This window comes from Pristiophorus japonicus, unplaced genomic scaffold (genome assembly GCF_044704955.1).
Source record: "Pristiophorus japonicus isolate sPriJap1 unplaced genomic scaffold, sPriJap1.hap1 HAP1_SCAFFOLD_83, whole genome shotgun sequence".
Classification (NCBI taxonomy): Eukaryota; Metazoa; Chordata; class Chondrichthyes; family Pristiophoridae; genus Pristiophorus; species Pristiophorus japonicus.
The window spans coordinates 964241-989824 of record NW_027254751.1 but is presented as its reverse complement, the minus strand read 5'-3'; the positions used below and the strand labels follow the sequence as shown (position 1 = coordinate 989824).

The window sequence follows — 25584 nt, the reverse complement described above, 5'->3', positions numbered from 1 at the left end:
ACTGATATCATTCATACTGTAAATACCCATCCAGCTACAGCAGTGACCTCACTCATTGTCACTACATATGCAGATATATCACTGACCTCACACATACTTTCACTACCCATCCAGCCACATCGCTGCACTCACTCATACTGTCACTCCCCATCTAGATACATCACTGCACTCACTCATACTGTCACTCCCCATCTAGATACATCACTGACCTCACTCATAATGTCACTACCTGTCCAGATACATCACTGATCTCTCTCATACTGTCACTACCTATCCAGATACATCACTGATCTCACTCATACTGTCACTACCCATCCAGATACATCACTGGCCTCACTCATACTGTCACTACCCATCCTGATACATCACTGACCTCACTCATACTGTCACTACCCATCCAGATACATCACTGACCTCACTCATACTGTCACTACCCATCGAGATAAATCACTGACCTCACTCATACTGTCACTACCAATCCAGATACATCACTGACCTCACTCATACTGTCACTACCCATCCAGTTACATCACTGATCTCACTCATACTGGTCACTACCATCCAGATACATCACTGACCTCACTCATACTGTCACTACCCATCCAGATACATAACTGACCTCACTCATACTTTCATTACCCGTCCAGATACATCACTGATCTCACTCATACTATCACTACCCATCCAGATACATCACTGATCTCACTCATATTGTCACTACCCATCCAGATACATCACTGATCTCACTCATACTGTCACTACCCATCCAGATACATAACTGACCTCACTCATACTGTCATTACCCATCCAGATACATCACTGATCTCACTCATACTGTCACTACCCATCCAGATACATCACTGATCTCACTCATACTGTCACTACCATCCAGATACATCATGACCTCACTCATACTGTCACTACTCATCCAGATACATCACTGATCTCACTCATACTGTCACTACCATCCAGATACATCACTGACCTCACTCATACTGTCACTACCCATCCAGATACATAACTGACCTCACTCATACTTTCATTACCCATCCAGATACATCACTGATCTCACTCATACTATCACTACCCATCCAGATACATCACTGATCTCACTCATACTGTCACTACGCATCCAGATACATCACTGATCTCACTCATACTGTCACTACCCATCCAGATACATAACTGACCTCACTCATACTGTCATTACCCATCCAGATACATCACTGATCTCACTCATACTGTCACTACCCATCCAGATACATAGCTGACCTCACTCATACTGTCATTACCAATCCAGACACATCACTGAGCTCACTCATACTGTCACTACCCATCCAGCTACAGCAGTGACCTCACTCATACTGCCACTACCCGTCCAGATACATCACTGACCTCACTCATACAGTCACTAGCCATCTCGATACATCGCTAACCTCACTCATATTGTCACTATCCATCCAGATACATCACTGACCTCACTCATCCTGTCACTACCCTGCCAGATAAATCACTGACCTCACTCATACTGTCCCTATATATCCAGCTACATCACTGACCACACTCAGACTTTTACTACCCATCCAGATACATCACTGAACTCACACATTCTGTCACTACCCATCTAGATACATCGTTGTCCTCACTCACACTGTCACTACCCATTCAGATACATCACTATCCTCACTCATACTGTCATTACGCATCCAGATACATCACTGATCTCACTCATACTGTCACTACCCATCCAGATACATCACTGTTCTCACTCATATTGTCATACCATCCAGATACATCATATACCTCACTCATACTGTCACTACACATCCAGATATATCACTGACCACACTCATACTTTCACTATCTATCCAGATACAGCTGTGACCTGACTCATACTGTCACGACACATCTCGCCACATCACTGACATCACTCATACAGTCACTACCTGTCCAGATACATAACTGAGCTCACTCATACGAACATACCCATCCAAGTACATCACTGACCTCACTGATAATATCACTGCCCATCAAGGTACATCACTGACCTCACTCATACTGTCACTACCCATCCAGGTACATCACTGACCTCACTCATACTGTCACTACCATCCAGATACATCACTGACCTCACTCATACTGTCACTACCCATCCAGGTACATCACTGATCTCACTCATACTGTCACTACTCATCCAGATACATCACTGACCACACTCATACTGTCAATACCCATCCAGTTACATCACTGGCCTCACTCATACTGTCACTAGCCATCCAGATACATCACTGACCTCACTCATACTGTCACTACCCATCCAGATAAATCACTGACCTCACTCATACTGTCACTCCCCATCCAGACACATCACTGACCTCACTCATACTGTCACTACCCATCCAGATACATCACTGATCTCACTCATACTGTCACGACCCATTCAGATACATCACTGGCCTCACTCATACTGTCACTACCATCCAGATACATCACTGACATCACTCATACTTTCACTACCCATCCAGATGCATCACTGATCTCACTCTTACTTTCACTACCCATCCAGATACATCACTGACCTCACACATACTGTCACTACCCATCCAGATACATAACTGACCTCACTCATACTGTCACTACCCATCCAGGTACATCACTGATCTCACTCATACTGTCACTACCCATCCAGATACATCACTGACCTCACTCATACTGTCATTACACCTCCAGCTACAGCAGTGACCTCACTCATACTGCCACTACCCATCCAGCTACAGCTGTGACCTCACTCATTGTCACGACATATCCAGATATATCACTGACCTCACGGATATCATCACTCCGCTTCCAGACACATCACTGAACTCACTCATACTTTCACTCCCCATCTAGATACATCACTGACCTCACTCATAATGTCACTACCCGTCCAGATACATCACTGACCTCACTCATACAGTCACTAGCCATCTAGATACATCGCTAACCTCACTCATACTATCACTGCACATCTAGATACATCGTTGTCCTCACTCACACTGTCACTACCCATTCAGATACATCACTATCCTCACTCATACTGTCATTACGCATCCAGTTACATCACTGATCTCACTCATACTGTCACTACCCATCCAGATACATCACTGAGATCACTCATACTGTCACTACCCATCCAGATACATCACTGACCTCACGCATATTGACACTACCCATCCAGACTTATCACTGACCTCACGCATACTGACACGACCCATTCAGGTACATCACTGCCCTCACGCATACTGCCACTGCTCATCCAGGTACATCACTGACCTCATTCATAGTGTCACTGCCCATCCAGGTACATCACTGACCTCACTCATACTGTCATTAGACTTCCAGTTACATCCCTGACCTCATCATATTGGCACTACACATCAAGATACAAACTGACCTCCCTCATACTGTCACTACCCATCCAGATACATCACTGACCTAACTCATCTTCTCGACCAATCCAGATACATCACTGACCTCAATCATACTGTCACTGCGCATCCAGGTACATCACTGTCCTCAATCATACAGTCACTACCCATCCAGATAAATCACTGTTCTCACTCATATTGTCATACCATCCAGATACATCATATACCTCACTCATACTGGCACTACACATCCAGATATATCACTGACCTCACTCATACATTCACTATCCATCCAGATACAGCTGTGACCTGACTCATACTGTCACGACACATCTTGCGACTTCACTGACATCACTCATACAGTCACTACCAGTCCAGACACATCACTGACGTCACTGATACTGTCACTGCCCATCAAGTTACATCACTGAGCTCACTCATTATGTCACTACCCATTCAGATACATCACTGATATCATTCATACTGTAAATACCCATCCAGCTACAGCAGTGACCTCACTCATTGTCACTACATATGCAGATATATCACTGACCTCACACATACTTTCACTACCCATCCAGCCACATCGCTGCACTCACTCATACTGTCACTCCCCATCTAGATACATCACTGCACTCACTCATACTGTCACTCCCCATCTAGATACATCACTGACCTCACTCATAATGTCACTACCTGTCCAGATACATCACTGATCTCTCTCATACTGTCACTACCTATCCAGATACATCACTGATCTCACTCATACTGTCACTACCCATCCAGATACATCACTGGCCTCACTCATACTGTCACTACCCATCCTGATACATCACTGACCTCACTCATACTGTCACTACCCATCCAGATACATCACTGACCTCACTCATACTGTCACTACCCATCGAGATAAATCACTGACCTCACTCATACTGTCACTACCAATCCAGATACATCACTGACCTCACTCATACTGTCACTACCCATCCAGTTACATCACTGATCTCACTCATACTGGTCACTACCATCCAGATACATCACTGACCTCACTCATACTGTCACTACCCATCCAGATACATAACTGACCTCACTCATACTTTCATTACCCGTCCAGATACATCACTGATCTCACTCATACTATCACTACCCATCCAGATACATCACTGATCTCACTCATATTGTCACTACCCATCCAGATACATCACTGATCTCACTCATACTGTCACTACCCATCCAGATACATAACTGACCTCACTCATACTGTCATTACCCATCCAGATACATCACTGATCTCACTCATACTGTCACTACCCATCCAGATACATCACTGATCTCACTCATACTGTCACTACCATCCAGATACATCATGACCTCACTCATACTGTCACTACCCATCCAGATACATCACTGACCTCACGCATACTGACACTACCCATCCAGACTCATCACTGACCTCACGCATACTGACACTACCCATTCAGGTACATTACTGCCCTCACGCATACTGCCACTACTCATCCAGGGACATCACTGACCTCATTCATAGTGTCATTGCCCTCCAGGTACACCACTGACTTCACTCATACTGTCATTAGACTTCCAGTTACATCCCTGACCTCATCATATTGTCACTACACATCAAGATACAAACTGACCTCCCTCATACTGTCACTACCCATCCAGATACATCACTGACCTCCCTCATACTGTCACTGCCCATCCAGGTACATCACTGTCCTCAATCATACAGTCACTACCCATCCAGATAAATCACTGTTCTCACTCATATTGTCATACCATCCAGATACATCATATACCTCACTCATACTGTCACTACACATCCAGATATATCACTGACCACACTCATACTTTCACTATCCATCCAGATACAGCTGTGACCTGACTCATACTGTCACGACACATCTAGCCACATTAGTGACATCACTCATACAGTCACTACCAGTCCAGATACATCACTGACGTCACTGATACTGTCACTGCCCATCAAGTTACATCACTGAGCTCACTCATTATGTCACTACCTATTCAGATACATCACTGATCTCACTCATACTGTAACTACCCATCCAGCTACAGCAGTGACCTCACTCATTGTCACTACATATGCAGATATATCACTGACCTCACACATACTTTCACTACCCATCCAGCCACATCACTGCACTCACTCATACTGTCACTCCCCATCTAGATACATCACTGCACTCACTCATTCTGTCACTCCCCATCTAGATACATAACTGACCTCACTCATAATGTCACTACGTGTCCAGATACATCACTGATCTCTCTCATACTGTCACTACCTATCCAGATACATCACTGACCTCACTCATACTGTCACTACCATCCAGATACATCACTGACCTCACTCATACTGTCACTACCCATCCAGGTACATCACTGACCTCACTCATACTGTCACTACTCATCCAGGTACATCACTGATCTCACTCATACTGTCACTACCCATCCAGATACATCACTGATCTCACTCATACTGTCACTACCCATCCAGATACATCACTGGCCTCACTCATACTGTCACTACCCATCCAGATACATCACTGACCTCACTCATACTGTCACTACACATCGAGATAAATCACTGACCTCACTCATACTGTCACTACCCATCCAGATACATCACTGACCTCACTCATAGTGTCACTACCCATCCAGATACATCACTGACCTCATTCATACTGTCACTACCCATCCAGATACATCACTGACCTCACTCATACTGTCACTACCCATCGAGATAAATCACTGACCTCACTCATACTGTCACTACCCATCCAGATACATCACTGACCTCACTCATACTGTCACTACCCATCCAGATACATCACTGACATCACTCATACTGTCACTACCCATCCAGATACATCACTGATCTCACTCATACTGTCACTACCATCCAGATACATCACTGACCTCACTCATACTGTCACTACCCATCCAGATACATAACTGACCTCACTCATACTTTCATTACCCATCCAGATACATCACTGATCTCACTCATACTATCACTACCCATCCAGATACATCACTGATCTCACTCATACTGTCACTACGCATCCAGATACATCACTGATCTCACTCATACTGTCACTACCCATCCAGATACATAACTGACCTCACTCATACTGTCATTACCCATCCAGATACATCACTGATCTCACTCATACTGTCACTACCCATCCAGATACATAGCTGACCTCACTCATACTGTCATTACCAATCCAGACACATCACTGAGCTCACTCATACTGTCACTACCCATCCAGCTACAGCAGTGACCTCACTCATACTGCCACTACCCGTCCAGATACATCACTGACCTCACTCATACAGTCACTAGCCATCTCGATACATCGCTAACCTCACTCATATTGTCACTATCCATCCAGATACATCACTGACCTCACTCATCCTGTCACTACCCTGCCAGATAAATCACTGACCTCACTCATACTGTCACTATATATCCAGCTACATCACTGACCACACTCAGACTTTTACTACCCATCCAGATACATCACTGAACTCACACATTCTGTCACTACCCATCTAGATACATCGTTGTCCTCACTCACACTGTCACTACCCATTCAGATACATCACTATCCTCACTCATACTGTCATTACGCATCCAGATACATCACTGATCTCACTCATACTGTCACTACCCATCCAGATACATCACTGAGATCACTCATACTGTCACTACCCATCCAGATACATCACTGACCTCACGCATACTGACACTACCCATCCAGACTTATCACTGACCTCATGCATACTGACACTACCCATTCAGGTACATCACTGCCCTCACGTATACTGCCACTACTCATCCAGGTACATCACTGACCTCATTCATAGTGTCACTGCCCATCAAGGTAAATCACTGACCTCACTCATACTGTCATTAGACTTCCAGTTACATCCCTGACCTCATCATATTGTCACTGCACATCAAGATACAAACTGACCTCCCTCACACATGTCACTACCCATCCAGATACATCACTGACCTAACTCATCTTCTCGACCAATCCAGATACATCACTGACCTCAATCATACTGTCACTGCCCATGCAGGTACATCACTGTCCTCAATCATACAGTCACTACCCATTCAGATAAATCACTGTTCTCACTCATATTGTCATACCATCCAGATACATCATATACCTCACTCATACTGTCACTACACATCCAGATATATCACTGACCACACTCATACTTTCACTATCCATCCAGATACAGCTGTGACCTGACTCATACTGTCACGACACATCTAGCCACATCACTGACATCACTCATACAGTCACTACCAGTCCAGATACATCACTGAGCTCACTCAGACGCACATACCCATCCAAGTACATCACTGACCTCACTGATAATGTCACTGCCCATCAAGGTACATCATTGACCTCACTCATACTGTCACTAACAATCCATATACATCACTGAACTTACTCATACAATCACGACACTGAAGGTACATCACTCTATCACTTATACTATTACTGGCAACCGATAAACATCAGTGACCTGATTCATACTGTTCTAGACATTCAGATAAATCACTGAGCTCACTCATAATGTCACTCCCCATCCAGATACATCACTGACGTCACTAATACTGTCACTGCCCATCAAGTTACATCACTGACCTCACTCATTATATCACTACCCATTCAGATACATCACTGATCTCACTCACACTGTAACTACCCATCCAGCTGCAGCAGTGACCTCACTCATTGTCACGACATATCCACATATATCAATGACCTCACACATACTTTCACTACCCATCCAGCCACATCACTGCACTCACTCATACTGTCACTCCCCATCTAGATACATCACTGACCTCACTCATAATGACACTACCTGTCCAGATACATCACTGATCTCACTCATACTGTTACTACCTATCCAGATACATCACTGACCTCACTCATACTGTCACTACCATCCAGATACATCACTGACCTCACTCATACTGTCACTACCCATCCAGGTACATCACTGACCTCACTCATACTGTCACTACCCATCCAGGTACATCACTGGCCTCACTCATACTGTCACTACCATCCAGATACATCACTGACCTCACACATACTTTCACTACCCATCCAGATACATCACTGATCTCACTCATACTGTCACTACCCATCCAGATACAGCACTGACCTCACTCATACTGTCACTACCCATCCAGATACATCACTGAACTCACTCATACTGTCACTACCCATCCAGATACATCACTGACCTCACTGATACTGTCACTACCCATCCAGATACATCACTGATCTCACTCATACTGTCACTACCCATCCAGGTACATCACTGGCCTCACTCATACTGTCACTACCATCCAGATACATCACTGACCTCACACATACTTTCACTACCCATCCAGATACATCACTGATCTCACTCATACTGTCACTACCCATCCAGATACATCACTGATATCACTCATACTGTCATTACCCATCCAGATACATCACTTACCTCATTCATACTGTCACTACCCATCCAGATACATCACTGATCTCACTCATACTGTCACTACCCATCCAGATACATAACTGACCTCACTCATATTGTCATTACCCATCCAGATACATCACTTACCTCACTCATACTGTCACTACCCATCCAGATACATCACTGATCTCACTCATACTGTCACTACCCATCCAGATACATAACTGACCTCACTCATATTTTCACTACCCATCCAGATACATCACTGATCTCACTCATACTGTCATTAGCCATCCAGATACATCACTTACCTCACTCATACTGTCACTACCCATCCAGATACATCACTGATCTCACTCATACTGTCACTACCCATCCAGGTACATCACTGATCTCACTCATACTGTCACTACCCATCCAGATACATCACTGATCTCACTCATACTGTCACTACCCATCCAGATACATCACTGATCTCACTCATACTGTCACTACCCATCCAGATACATCACTGACCTCACTCATACTGTCACTACCCATCCAGATACATCACTGATCTCACTCATACTGTCACTACCCATCCAGATACATAACTGACCTCACTCATACTGTCACTACCCATCCAGATACATCACTGACCTCACTCATACTGTCACTACACATCCAGATACATCGCTGACCTCACTCATACTTTCACTATCCATCCAGATACATAACTGACCTCACTCATACTGTCACTAACCATCCAGATACATAACTGACCTCACTCATACTGTCATTACCCATCCAGATACATAACTGACCTCACTCATACTGTCATTACCCATACAGATACATCACTGACCTCACTCATACTGTCATTTCCCATCCAGATACATCACTGATCTCACTCATACTGTCACTACCCATCCAGATACATAACTGACCTCACTCATACTGTCACTACCCATCCAGATACATCACTGACCTCACTCATACTGTCATTTCCCATCCAGATACATCACTGATCTCACTCATACTGTCACTACCCATCCAGATACATCACTGACCTCACTCATACTGTCACTACCCATCCAGATACATCACTGATCTCACTCATACTGTCACTACCCATCCAGATACATAACTGACCTCACTCATACTGTCACTACCCATCCAGATACATCACTGACCTCACTCATCCTGTCACTACCCAGCCAGATAAATCACTGACCTCACTCATACTGTCACTATACATCCAGCTACAGCACTGACCACACTCAGACTTTTACTACCCATCAGATACATCACTGAACTCACACATACTGTCACTACCCATCTAGATACATTGTTGTCCTCACTCACACTGTCACTACACATTCAGATACATCACTATCCTCACTCATACTGTCATTACGCATCCAGATACATCACTGATCTCACTCATACTGTCACTACCCATCCAGATACATCACTGAGATCACTCATACTGTCACTACCGATCAAGATACATCACTGACCTCACGCATACTGACACTACCCTTCCAGACTTATCACTGACCTCATGCATACTGACACTACCCATTCAGGTACATCACTGCCCTCACGCATACTGCCACTACTCATCCAGGTACATCACTGACCTCATTCATAGTGTCACTGTCCATCCAGGTACATCACTGACCTCACTCATACTGTCATTAGACTTCCAGTTACATCCCTGACCTCATCATATTGTCACTGCACATCAAGATACAAACTGACCTCCCTCATACTGTCACTACCCATCCAGATACATAACTGACCTAACTCATCTTCTCGACCAATCCAGATACATCACTGACCTCAATCATTCTGTCACTGCCCATCCAGGTACAACACTGTCCTCAATCATACAGTCACTACCCATCCAGATAAATCACTGTTCTCACTCATATTGTCATACCATCCAGATACATCATATACCTCACTCATACTGTCACTACACATCCAGATATATCACTGACCACACTCATACTTTCACTATCTATCCAGATACAGCTGTGACCTGACTCATACTGTCACGACACATCTCGCCACATCACTGACATCAATCATACAGTCACTACCAGTCCAGATACATAACTGAGCTCACTCATACGAACATACCCATCCAAGTACATCACTGACCTCACTGATAATATCACTGCCCATCAAGGTACATCACTGACCTCACTCATACTGTCACTACCCATCCAGATGCATCACTGACCTCACTCATACTGTCACTACCCATCCAGATACATCACTGATCTCACTCATACTGTCACTACCCATCCAGATACATCACTGATCTCACATATACTGTCACTACCCATCCAGATACATCACTGACCTCACTCATACTGTCTCTACCCATCCAGATGCATCACTGACCTCACTCATACTGTCACTACCCATCCAGATACATCACTGATCTCACTCATACTGTCACTACCCATCCAGATACATCACTGATCTCACATATACTGTCACTACCCATCCAGGTACATCACTGATCTCACTCATACTGTCACTACCCATCCAGACACATCACTGACGTCACTCATACTGTCACTACCATCCAGTTACAGCAGTGACCTCACTCAAACTGTCACTACCCATCCAGATACATCACGGATCTCACTCATACTGTCACTACCCATCCAGATACATCACTGATCTCACTCATACTGTCACTACCCATCCAGATACATCACTGATCTCACTCATACTGTCACTACCCATCCAGATACATAACTGACCTCACTCATAGTTTCATTACCCATCCAAATACATCACTGATCTCACTCATACTGTCACTACCCATCCAGACACATCACTGACCTCACTCGTACTGTCACTACCCATCCAGCTACAGCAGTGACCTCACTCATACTGTCACTACCCATCCAGCTACAGCAGTGACCTCACTCATTGTCACTACCCATCCAGATACATCACTGATCTCACTCATACTGTCACTACCCATCCAGATACATCACTGATCTCACTCATACTGTCACTACCCATCCAGATACATCACTGATCTCACTCATACTGTCACTACCCATCCAGGTACATCACTGGCCTCACTCATACTGTCACTCCCCATCTAGATACATCACTGACCTCACTCATAATGTCACTACCCGTCCAGATACATCACTGACCTCACTCATACAGTCACTAGCCATCTAGATACATCGCTAACCTCACTCATATTGTCACTGTCCATCCAGATACATCACTGACCTCACTCATCCTGGCACTATCCAGCCAGATAAATCACTGACCTCACTCATACTGTCACAATACATCCAGCTACAGCACTTACCACACTCAGACTTTTACTACCCATCCAGATACATCACTGAACTCACACATACTGTCACTACCTGTCCAGATACATCGTTGACCTCACTCATAATGTCGGTACCCATCCAGATACATCACTGTCCTCACTCATACTGTCATTATCCATCCAGATACATCACTGATCTCACTCATACTGTCATTATCCATCCAGGGACCCCTTACACTGAGGCATCAAATCCAGGGACCCCTTACACTGAGGCACCAAATCCAGGGACCCATTACACTGAGGCATCAAATCCAGGGACCCCTTACACTGAGGCACCAAATCCGGGGACCCCTTACACTAATACATCAAATCCAGGCACCCCTTGCATTGAGGCACCAAATCCACGGACCCCTTACACTGAGGCACCAAATCCAGGGACGCCTTGCACTGAGACACCAAACTCAGGGACCCCTTACACTGGGGCACCAAATCCAGGGACCCCTTACACTGAGACACTAAATTCCAGGGACCACTTACACTGAGGCATCAAATCCAGGAACCCGTTGCACTGAAACATCAAACCCAGGGACCCCTTACACTGAGACATCAAATCCAGGGACCCCTTACACTGAGACATCAAATCCAGGGACCTCTTACACTGAGACATCTAATCCGGGGACCCCTTAACTGAGGCATCGAATCCAGGGAACCCCTACACTGAGACACTAAATTCCAGGGACCACTTACACTGAGGCATCAAATCCAGGAACCTGTTACACTGAAACATCAAACCCAGGGACCCCTTACACTGAGACATCAAATCCAGGGACGCCTTACACTGAGACATCAAATCCAGGGACCCCTTACACTGAGACATCAAATCCAGGGACCTCTTACACTGAGACACCAAATCCAGGGACCCCTTACACTGGGGCATCAAATCCAGGGACCCCTTACACTGAGGCACCAAATCCGGGGACCCCTTACACTGAGACATCAAATCCAGGGACCCCTTACACTGAGACACCAAATCTAGGGACCCCTTATACTGAGACATCAAATCCAGGGACCCCTTACACTGAGACACCAATTCCAGGGACCCCTTACACTGGGGCACCAAATCCAGGGACCCCTTACACTGAGGCACCAAATCCAGGGACTCCTTACACTGAGGCACCAAATCCAGGGACCCCTTACACTGAGGCACCAAATCCAGGGACCCCTTACACTGAGGCACCAAATCCAGGGAATCCTTACACTGAGGCACCAAATCCAGGGACCCCTTACACTGAGGAATCAAATCCAGGGACCCCTTACACTGGGGCACCAAATCCATGGACCCCTTACACTGAGGCACCAAATCCAAGGATCAGTTACAATGAATCATCAAATCCAGGGACCACTTACACTGAGACTACAAAATTACAGAATTACATAGAAATGAGCCACTCGGACTAACCAGTCTGTGCCGGTGATTATGCTCTGCTTGATAATGCGATTGCCTCAGTATGGAGAATGGTCATGCCGGTGAAAGCAGCTCTAGTTCGGGGTAATGGTGGATAATGAATGAAGAGACGATGGAGGAATCAGACGGTGACTGGTGGGGCCTGGTGACAGATTATTGCCAGGAGTCCTTTTCAGGCAGTTTGATGATTAGACATAACCAGTGCAACAACTGTATCCATCTGTTATAGTTCCAAAATACCCAAATCTAATGTCACTAATTTATTTTTCCATGAGAAATGTAGAGATTACGATATGTTTTTGACAGAAGGAAATGAGGCTTGCGCAGGAAAGAAGGTTCTTTGAATGAACACATTTTGAGGCTGTTTTGTGACTCGTCTCTGTGAGAGGTTGAAAACATGAAATGGAAAAGGGCACGTCCAGTGACACTTATATTGCCAATAGTGCTTTCTAAGTTAATCAATATATCCTAAGCCGAATATCCTATTGACTATCTCAATCACTAATCCCAATCCGAACAAATAACCACAAACCACAACCACTGAACCTACATCTAAGCACAGCCCCTAACCAATGCTAAAAACATAAGAAATAGGGGCAGCAGTAGCCATCTGGCCCCTTCAGCCAACCCCGCCATTCAATAAGATCTTGGCTGATCTGATCTTGGCCTCAATTCCGCTTCCCTGCCCTCTCCCCATAAACCTTGACTCCACTCTCTTTAAAAAGCACGCTATCTGCAACTTAAATATTTTCAAAGACCCAGACTCCACTGTTCTTTGGGGTAGAGAATTTCAAAGATTCACGACCCTCTGAGAGAAGAAATTCCTCTTCATTTTCATTTTAATTGGGCGCCCCCTTATGCTCAGACTTTGCCACCGAGTTCTCGATTCCCCCACAAAAAGAAACAGAGATCAGTGGGGAAGCTAAAGACCTGATAAAGGAAGTATTTAAACAATTATTTTGATGCAAGAAATACTGCAAGGTATGTTAGTAACAAGTAATTGTAATCAACTAACCAATCAAAATAAGCAAAGGCAATTACAAAGGTCAGAACATTTCAAAGTTGATCACATGCAGTATGTGTGGAGATCTATTAACCACATTCAACAATCGTTAAATACAGAAAATAACAGATTTACAGTTTTACGAAAGATAGTTCTTTAAAGGGTTGGTTGAAAGGAACGTTAAATGAGTGTAAAGTGAGACACGCCGGTTCAGTCTGAGACATCCACAAGCCGGATACTCAAATGAAACAAGTTTGGGATTTGATGTGGGAAAAGATGAATTACGTGAGAAGTGAAACAATCTAGAGTAAGAAAAGGACCAGAATGGAAGGGACGGGAACATTAATGAGTCTATTTTTATGGAGAAATCCAATATTGGACACACGGTGTTTGAAACAATCCTGAGACAGAACATTAATCTCCAGCTCAGGGACAGGGTTATACAGAGCAGCAGGAACAATGACTGAGGGCCAGAATGAACATGTTCAGTGGCCAATGGGGGCCCAGGAAATCATGTCCCGGTCACTGAGGTGGTCTTGGGTATTTACCCAGCATTCCCCGCGACCGACAGAGACCCAGTGCGCAGGTGCGAAACCGAGCTGGGTTTGGAGCATGCGCGGTGGGTGTAATGGCGGAAAGGACATGGTGAACATCTGTTCCGCAAAACAGCTCAATCTCCGCGGGGCGGAGGTGAGTAATGGAGCAGCGGGGAGCCGGGGAGGCTTCATAAACAACCGGTGCCCGCCGGGAGCCCGGAACAACAACCGGAATATCGGCGGCTGCAGCCTCGAGGCTTTCTCCCGGTCACAGGACCAGGGTAACGGCGGCCATCTTTGTACAGGAAGTCAGGGTCAGTCCTCCGCCATCTTGGTTCAGTGAGCAGCAAAGCGCATGCGCGGCCATCTTGGTAAAGTAACAGCTGAGTTCCTTTGCTCAGATTCTGATCAAAGTAAATTGATTTTTACAGATTGAATTAATACAGAGAGCTGCACATGCGCGGTTCACCCCACCCCCTGTGTCATTCCCAGTGAGCAGAATAGCACATGCACCCTCCCCTGCCCCAGCCCTGCCTGGGATCACCATTCACTCAGTGAGCGGAAGAAGATGGTTTAAAACAGCCGGGAATGGAGACACCACGACCCCAGGGTAAGGCTCAGAGATCGGCATTGAGTCCGGGGGGAGTTCAGGGGGAGTCGGGGGCTGTGTGTAAGGGGCAGAGTGGAGCAAGAACCAGTCTCAGTGCGTAGTGTGAGTAGGGGAAGGGAGAAGCCATTCTCGTGCTGTGTGTGGACAGTGTGTGTCCAGGGTAAGGGAGACAGAATGGGCAGAATCCACTGTTTACAATCTGCTGCTTTCTCTCTCCAAACCAGGAGTGAACGTTCTGGTTTAGTTCCCTCGGGGGCTGTGTGTAAGAGGCAGAGTGGGGCAGGAACTCGTTCCGGGACATGGTGTGAGTGGGGGAAGGGAGAGGCCATTCTCGGGCTGTGTGTGGACAGTGTAAGGTAACAGAGAAAGTAAATCACCTCGCTCTTTCAAATCATTGCTGCTTTCTTTCCCAAATCAGTAGTGAGTGTTCCTGATTCAGTTCCAATCTCACTGTGTCTGTTGTTCTTGGGCAGTGAGCAGTGGAAAAACAGTCTGACAGTGAGGATGTGGGGAGTTTCACAAAGTGCATCTATTGCAGGTACCAGGAGAGGAAAGTGGGAGAAGATATTTTAAAGACGCGTTATATTTCGGTGAACTGAGTTCCCCAAAACCGTGTTGGTGATGATCGAGAGCTACATTGTCACTCCCTCAGATACATCGTATTGTCCCCGCATCCATATCTTAGAGCTAATAATGTTCTCGTATTATTATTCTCACAGCAAAATTCTTCAACTAGCCAGAACAAATGTGATCATTCCTCCACGCAGAACACAAGGAACAGTGCAGGCAGCTCCTTCTCACACTCAGTAAGTAGATTATCACTCACAGAGCGCAGAGACACAGAACTGGCCTCAATCCTATTGTCACAGACAGCAGAAGCTGTCAGTCCCACAGTGATCTGAAGTGGCAGAGTTACATTGTGAATCTTACAGCCACATGGAGCAGTAGAATCACATGCTGTTTCACCATTGAAACAGATCACACTGACAGGTACATTGAACACCCACATTCACTTGCCAGAAACTGGCAGGTAGAGAATAAAACACAATCATCTATCAGAAAAAATGTCAAACAGAAAGTATAAACGACACTCGCATATCAGAAGCTGATGGGTACAGAGCAAAAGCCATATTCATGTTTCAGAATCTGACGGATTCAGTATTTAACCCCCCGAACATACCAGAAGATGACAGGTGCAGAATAAAACCCACATTCCCGTACCACAGACTGACAGATACAGTATACAACACACACCCACATATATGCAAGTGACAGTAACAGAATAAAATCCCCACTTACATACCAGAGAGTGACAGGTAAAGTGTTAATCCCATGGGCACATATCGGAAAACTGAAAGGCAGTAAGTAAAATTGTTACTTGCATCGCAGGAACTGATAGCGGCAGAGTAAAACCCACACCCACACATCTGAACAATGACATGGAGAACGCAAAATCTTCACTCACATATCAGAGAAATACAGGTAAAAATTAACATTGATTCTCACGTTCACATACCAGAGACTGGAAAATACAGATTAAACTCAGACTACCACAGCAGAAACTGAGAGGCACAGATTAAACCTCAACACACACCAAAACCTGACAATTACAGAAAAATACACACACTTGCATATCAGAGACTGAGTGATAGAGTATAAAACCCCCACTCACATATGAGAGACTGAGAGATACAGTATAAAACCCATACTCACATTTCAGAGACTGAGAGATACAGTATAAAACCCCCACTCACATATCAGAGACTGAGAGATACAGTATAAAACCCATACTCACATATCAGAGACTGAGAGATACAGTATAAAACCCACACTCACATATCAGAGACTGAGAGATACAGTATAAAACCCACACTCACATATCAGAGACTGAGAGATACAGTATAAAACCCACACTCACATATCAGAGACTAGGAGATACAGTATAAAACCCATACTCACATATCAGAGGCTGAAATGTTAAAATCCATATTCCCTTAACATAAATTGACGTACAGTGACATGCCCAGACTCACGAACCAGTAATTGACAGGTACAGGGTAAAGATCTCTCTTTCATTCCAGAAACTAACAGGTACAAAGCAAAGTCCACTCACAATTAAACAGAAACTGGCAGTTAAAGAGTGAGGCCCACAATCACAGATCAGAACTTGACAGGTACAGAATAAAACCCAGGCTCCCATAACAGAAATGGAGAGATACAGATAAAGGCCCACACTCACATACCAGAGACAGATAGATACAGAGTAAAACTCAGACTCATTTACCAGAGACCGACAGATTCAGCATAAATACTCACCTCCATAACACAAATTGACAGTTCGAAAGTAAAACCAATACTCTATCAGGAATTGGTGGTACACAGTAAAACAATACTAACATACTGGAGAATGACGGGTATGGAGTGGAACTGACATTCACATAACAGAGATGGACAGATACAGCGCAGAACACACTCACACACCAAGAATGGAAAGAAACATCGAAAATAGGTGCAGGAGTAGGCCATTCGGCCCTTCTAGGCTGCACCACCATTCAATCTGATCATGCAACTTCAGTACCTCACTCCCGCTTTCTCTCTATACCCCCTGATCCCCTTAGCCGTAAGGGCCACATCTAACTCCCTCTTGAATATATCCAACCAACTGGATTACACAACTTTCTGTGGTAGAGAATTGCACAGGTTTACCACTCTCTGGGTGAAAATGTTTCTCCTCATTTCAGTCCGATATGGCTTATCCCTTATCCTTAGACTGTGACCCTGATTCTGGACTTCCCCAACATCAGGAACATTCTTCCTGCCTCTAACCTGTCCAGTCCCGTCATTATTTTATATGTTTCTATGAGATCCCCTCTCATTCTTCTAAATTCCAGTGAGTGTAAGCCTAGCTGATCCAGTCTTTCTTCATATGTCAGTCCTGCCATCCCGGGAATTAGTCTGGTGAACCTTCGCTGCACTCCCTCAATAGCAAGCAAGTCCTTGCTCAGATTAATAGACCAAGACTACACATAATACCCAAGGTGTGGCCTCACCAAGGCCCTGTACAACTGCAGTAACACCTCCCTGCTCCTATACTCAAACCCCCTCGCTATGAAGGCCAGCATGCCAGTTGCTTTCTTTACTGCCTGCTGGACCTGCATGCCTACCTTCAGTGACTTGATGTACCATGACACCCAGGTCTATTTGCACCTCCCATCTTACTAATCTCTCACCATTCAGATAATCTGCCTTCCTGTTTTTGCCACCAAAGTGGATAACCTCACAATAATCCACATTATACTGCATCTGCCATGCAATTGCCCATTCACCTAACCTGTCCAAGTCACTCTGCAGCCTCTTAGCATCCTACTCACAGCTCACACTGCCACCCAGCTTCGTGTCATCTGCAAACTTGGAGATATTACCTTCAATTCCATCGTCTAAATCATTAATATATATTGTAAATAGTTGGGATCAATGCACTGAACCTTGCAGCACCCCACTAGTCACTGCCTGCCATTCTGAAAAAGACCCGTTTATTCCTACTCTTTGCTTCCTGTCTGCCAACCAGTTCTCTATCCACGTCAATACATTACCCCCAATACCATGTGCTTTAATTTTGCACACTAATCTCTTGTGTGGGACCTTGTCAAAAGTCTTTTGAAATTCCAAATACACCACATCCACTGGTTCTCCCTTATCCACTCTACTAGTTACATCCTCAAAACACTCTCGAAGATTTGTCAAGCATGAATTCCCTTTCATAAATCCATGCTGACTTGGACTGATCCTGTCACTGCTTTCCAAATGCTCTGCTATTACATCTTTAATAATTGATTCCAGCATTTTCCCCACACCGATGTCAGGCAAACCGGTCTATAATTCCGTATTCTCTCCCCCTCCTTTTTTTAAAAAGTGGGGTTACATTAGCTACCCTCCAATCCATAGGTACTGATCCATAGTCCATGAAATTCAGGAAAATGACCACCAATGCATCTTCTATTTCTAGGGCCATTTCTTTAACTACTCTGGGATGCAGACTATCGGGCCCTGGGGATTTATCGGCCTTCAGTTCCATCAGTTTCCCAACAACCACTTCCTGACTAATAAGGATTTCCCTCAGTTCCTCCTTCCTGTTAGACCCTCGGTCCCCTAGTAATTTTGGGAGGTTATTCGTGACTTCCTTCGTGAAGACAGAACCAAAGTATTTGTTCAATTGGTCTGTCATTTCCTTGTTACCTATTATGAATTCACCTGATTCTGACTGCAAGGGACCATGTTTGTCTTCATCAATCTTTTTCTCTTCACATATCTATAGAAGCTTTTGCAGTCAGTTTTTATGTTCCCTGCAAGCTTATTCTCATACTCTATTTTCCCCCTCCTAATTAGACCCTTTGTCCTCCTCTGCTGAATTCTAAATTTCTCCCAGTCCTCAGGTTTGCTGCTTTTTCTGGCCAATTTATATGCCTCTTCCTTGGATTTAACACTGTCCCTAATTTCCCCTGTTAGCCACGGTTGAGCCACCTTTTCGGTTTTATTTTTATGCCAGACAGGGATGTGCAGTAGTTGTAATTCATCCATGTGATCTTTAAATGTCTGCCATTGCCTATCCACCGTCAACCCTTTAAGTATCATTCACCAGTTTATCCAAGCCAAATCACGTCTCATACCATTGAAGTTTCCTTTAAGTTCAGGACCCTAGTCTCTGAGTTAACTGTGTCACTCTCCAGCTTAATGAAGAATTCTACCATATTATGGTCACTCTTCCCCAAGGGGCCACGCATGACCAGATTGCTAATTAATCCTCTCTCGTTACACAAGACCCAGTCTAGGATGGCCTGCTCTCCAGTTGGTTCCTCAACATATTGGACTAGAAAATCATCCCTGAGGCACTCCAGAAAAACCTCCTCCACACTATTGCTAAGTTTGGTTAGCCCAATCAATATCGAGGTTAAGGTTACCCATGATAACTGCTGTACCCTTATTGCACGCGTCCCTAATTTCCTGTTTGATGCCATCCCCAATCTCCCTACTACTGTTTAGTGGTCTGTACATAACCCCAACTAACGTTTTCTGCACTTTGGTGTTTCGCAGCTCTACCCATATAGATTGCACATTATCCCAGCTAATGTCCTACCTTACTATTGCATTAACCTCCTCTTTAACCATTAACACTACCCCACCTCCTTTTCCTTTCTGGCTATCCTTCCTGAATATTGAATACCCCTGGATGTTATGTTCCCAGCTTTGGTTACCCTGGAGCCATGTCTCAGTAATCCCAATTACATCATATCCGTTAACAGCGATCTGTACAGTTAATTCGTCCACCTTATTACGAATGCTTCTCGCTTTGAGACTCAGAGCTTTCAGGCTTGTTTTTTTTAAACACTCTTATTGTTGTATTGTGGCCCTTTTTGTTACAGAATGAAACCCACAGACAATTACCAGAAATTGACAGGTACTGGATAAAACCCACGCTCTCGTATCAGAAACTAACATACAGAGTAAAACCCTCATCCACATACCAGAGATGGACAGATACAGAATCAAATCCACACTCCCATACCAGACACCCACTATATAAGAAAATAAGAACATAAGAAATAGGAGCAGGAGTAGGCATACGGCCCCTCGAGCCTGCTCCACCATTTAATACGATCATGGCTGATCCGATTATGGACTCAGGACCACTTCCCTGCCCGCTCCCCATAACCCCTTATTCCCTTATCAGTTAAGACAATGTCTATCTCTGTCTTAAATATATTCAATGTCCCAGCTTCCACAGGTCTCTGAGGCAGCGAATTCCACAGGTTATAACCCTCTGAGAGAAGAAATTCCTCCTCATCTCAGTTTTAAATGGGGGCTCCTTATTCTAAGATTATGCCCCCTAGTTGTAGTCTCCCCGATCAGTGAAAACATCCTCTCTGCTACCACCTTGTCAAGCCCCCTCATTATCTTATACGTTTTGATAAATCACCTCTCATTCGTTCTTCTGAATTCAATGAGTAGAGGCCCAACCTCCTCAATCTTTTCTCATAAGTCAACCCCCTCATCTCCGGAATCAACCGAGTGAACCTTCTCTCAACTTCCTCCAAAGCAAGTATATCCTTTTATAAATATGGAAACCAAAACTGCACGCAGTATTCAAGGTGTGGTCTCACCAATAACTTGTATAACTGTAGCAAGACTTCCCTGTTTTTATACTCCAGCCCCTTTGCAATAAAGGCCAAGATTCAGTTGGCCTTCCTGATCACCTGCTGTACCTGCATACTAACCTTTTGTGTTTCATGCACAAGTACCCCCAGGTCCCGCTGTACTGCAGCACTTTGCAATCTTTCTCCATTTAAATAATAACTTGCTCTTTGATTTTTTTTCTGCCATAATGCATAACCTCACACTTTCCAACATTATATTCCATCTGGCAAATTTTTGCCCTCTCACTTAGCCTGTCTGTGTCCTTTTGCAGATTATTTGTGTCCTCCTCACACATTGCTTTTCCTCCCATCTTTACATCGTCAGCAAACTTGGCTACGTTACAGTCTGTCCCTTCTTCCAAGTCGTTAATATCGATTGTAAATAGTTGGGGTCCCAGCAGTGATCCCTGCGGCACCCCACTAGTTACTGATTGCCAACCCAAGAATGAACTATTCACCCAACCTCTCTGCTGTCTGTTAGTTAGCCAAACCTCGATCCATGCTAATATATTACCCCCAGCCCGTGAACTTTTATCTTGTGCAGTAATCTTTTATATGGCACCTTGTCAAATGCCTTCTGGGAGTCCAAATACACCACACCCACTTTATCCACCCTGTTCATTACATGCTCAAAGAATTCCAGCAAATTTGTCAAACTTAACTTCCCCTTCATAAATCCATGCTGACTGCCTGACTGAATTATACTTTTCCAAATGTCGTGCTAATGCTTCTTTAAGAATGAAATCTTCAACATTTTCCCAACCACAGATGTTAGGCGAACTGGTCCACAGTTTCCTGCTTTTTGTCTGCCTTCTTTTTAACCGAGTGCGGCTCTCAGTCACCGGGCAACACCGAGTGTGGCTCTCAGTCCCCGGGCAACACCGAGTGTGGCTCTCAGTCCCCGGGCAACACCGAGTGCGGCTCTCAATCCCCGGACAACACCGAGTGTGGCTCTCAGTCCCCGGGCAACACCGAGTGTGGCTCTCAGTCCCCGGGCAACACCGAGTGTGGCTCTCAGTCCCCGGGCAACACCGAGTGCGGCTCTCAATCCCCGGGCAACACCAAGTGAGGCTCTCAGTCCCCGGACAACACCGAGTGCGGCTCTCAATCCCCGGACAACACCGAGTGTGGCTCTCAGTCCCCGGACAACACCGAGTGTGGCTCTCAGTCCCCGGGCAACACCGAGTGTGGCTCTCAGTCCCCGGGCAACACCGAGTGTGGCTCTCAGTCCCCGGGCAACACCGAGTGCGGCTCTCAGTCCCCGGGCAACACCGAGTGCGGCTCTCAATCCCCGGGCAACACCGAGTGCGGCTCTCAGTCCCCGGGCAACACTGAGTGAGGCTCTCAGTCTCCGGGCAACACCGAGTGTGGCTCTCAGTCCCCGGGCAACACCAACTGCGGCTCTCAGTCCCCGGGCAACACCGAGTGCGGCTCTCGGTCCCCGGGCAAAACCGATTGCGGCTCTCGGGGCCCCGGGCAACACCGAGTGTATCTCTCGGTCCCCGGGCAACACCAAGTGCGGCTCTCGGTCCCCGGGTTCTCTTCCCTGAAGGACAGCAGTGACCCAGATGTGTTTTTCCGACAATCCGGCAGCTTTCATGGTCACTTTTTTCAAGTGCCGGCCCCACAAATGACCTGATTCATTAAGCTCCATTTCACAACCTGCCTTTGTGTTTTTGTGGGTTCTCTCTCACTCCCTTTTCCTGTTTGAAATTCACTTTACAGGGTGTTAAAAGGGGAGGATTTGTAGACTGGAAGGTCAAACCAAACATCACCTCAAGATCTTGCAGTCACTCGGTACATCGGGACTGGAATATCATCAGCTTTTGACCATGGAAGCAGAAGGCACCGTTCACAGTGGGGAGAAACGGTACACGTGCTCTGTGTGTGGACAAGGCTTCAGCCAATCGTCCAAACTGGAGAGACACAAGTGCAGTGTCACTGGGGAGAAACTGTGTAAATATGGGGATTGTGGGAAACGTTTCAACTACCCGTCCCAGCTGGAAACACATCGGCGAGTTCACACTGGGGAGAGGCCGTTCACCTGCTCCGACTGTGGGAAGGGATTCACTACATCATCCGAACTGCTGAGTCACCAGCGAGGTCACACTGTGGAGAGGCCGTTCACCTGCTCCGACTGTGGGAAGGGATTCACTCGGTCATCCAACCTGCTGAGACACCAGCGAGTTCACACTGTGGAGAGGCCGTTCACCTGCTCCGACTGTGGGAAGGGATTCACTCGGTCATCCGAACTGCTGAGTCACCAGCGAGGTCACACTGGGGAGAGGCCGTTCACCTGCTCCGACTGTGGGAAGGGATTCACTACATCATCCAACCTGCTGAAACACCAGCGAGTTCACACTGGGGAGAGGCCATTCACCTGCTCCGACTGTGGGAAGAGATTCACTCGGTCATCCAACCTGCTGATACACCAGCGAGTTCACACTGGGGAGAGGCCGTTCACCTGCTCCGACTGTGGGAAGGGATTCACTCAGTCATCCAATCTGCTGATACACCAGCGAGTTCACACTGGGGCGAGGCCGTACACCTGCTCCAACTGTGGGAAGGGATTCACTCGGTCATACAACCTGCTGATACACCAGCGAGTTCACACTGGGGAGAGGCCGTTCACCTGCTCCGACTGTGGGAAGGGATCCACTACATCATCCGACCTGCTGAAACACCAGCGAGTTCACACTGGGGAGAGGCCGTTCACCTGCTCCGACTGTGGGAAGAGATTCACTCGGTCATCCAACCTGCTGATACACCAGCGAGTTCACACTGGGGAGAGGCCGTTCACCTGCTCCGACTGTGGGAAGGGATTCACTCAGTCATCCAATCTGCTGATACACCAGCGAGTTCACACTGGGGCGAGGCCGTACACCTGCTCCAACTGTGGGAAGGGATTCACTCGGTCATACAACCTGCTGATACACCAGCGAGTTCACACTGGGGAGAGGCCGTTCACCTGCTCCGACTGTGGGAAGGGATCCACTACATCATCCGACCTGCTGAAACACCAGCGAGTTCACACTGGGGAGAGGCCGTTCACCTGCTCCGACTGTGGGAAGGGATTCACTCGGTCATACAACCTGCTGACACACCAGCGAGTTCACAAGTGAATGCAGGGGTTGGATTCTGCTGTTAATCGCATTCTGGACTGCATTGACTTCATTTTGATAGTTGGGGTTTATAACTCCTGTAACGCTGATGTTAATAAATCCTGTAACTGGAAAGGGGTTTAATATTTGGGATACAGACATGTAAATTAGTGTTGCTTTAAACACGTTGCTGTGGTTTTTTGTCTTTCCCACCTGAGTGTTTAGCATCACCTGGCTGGAGTTGAGAAAGGACAATCTATGGGGAGGATCTTACTCGGGGGAACAGAACTTCAGCCTGGACACAGTCCTTCAGGGACACACTGAGATCACCTCATTCTTCTGAACTCCAATGTGTATAGGCCCAACCTACTCAACCTCTCGTCATAAGTCAATCCCATCAACTCCGGAATCTGCAGCAGA

At 45.8% G+C, this 25584-nt stretch overlaps 1 protein-coding gene across 5 annotated transcripts in view; it reads left to right on the top strand.

Moving 5' to 3' along the window:
• The window catches only part of LOC139257404 (zinc finger protein 16-like), a 210033-nt gene extending 184730 nt beyond the window's left edge, over positions 1–25303 (top strand). The window contains exons 1-4 of one of the 5 annotated variants that reach the window (XM_070874450.1): positions 15423–15576; positions 15694–15872; positions 16592–16678; positions 23789–25303. In XM_070874450.1, the coding sequence (XP_070730551.1) occupies positions 23896–25185 (1290 nt within the window). In that variant the 5' untranslated portion in view covers positions 15423–15576; positions 15694–15872; positions 16592–16678; positions 23789–23895 and the 3' untranslated portion in view covers positions 25186–25303. The other 4 variants (XM_070874449.1, XM_070874451.1, XM_070874452.1 and 1 more) reach the window with 4 other exon arrangements.
• Positions 25304–25584: the final 281 nt, after the last annotated feature.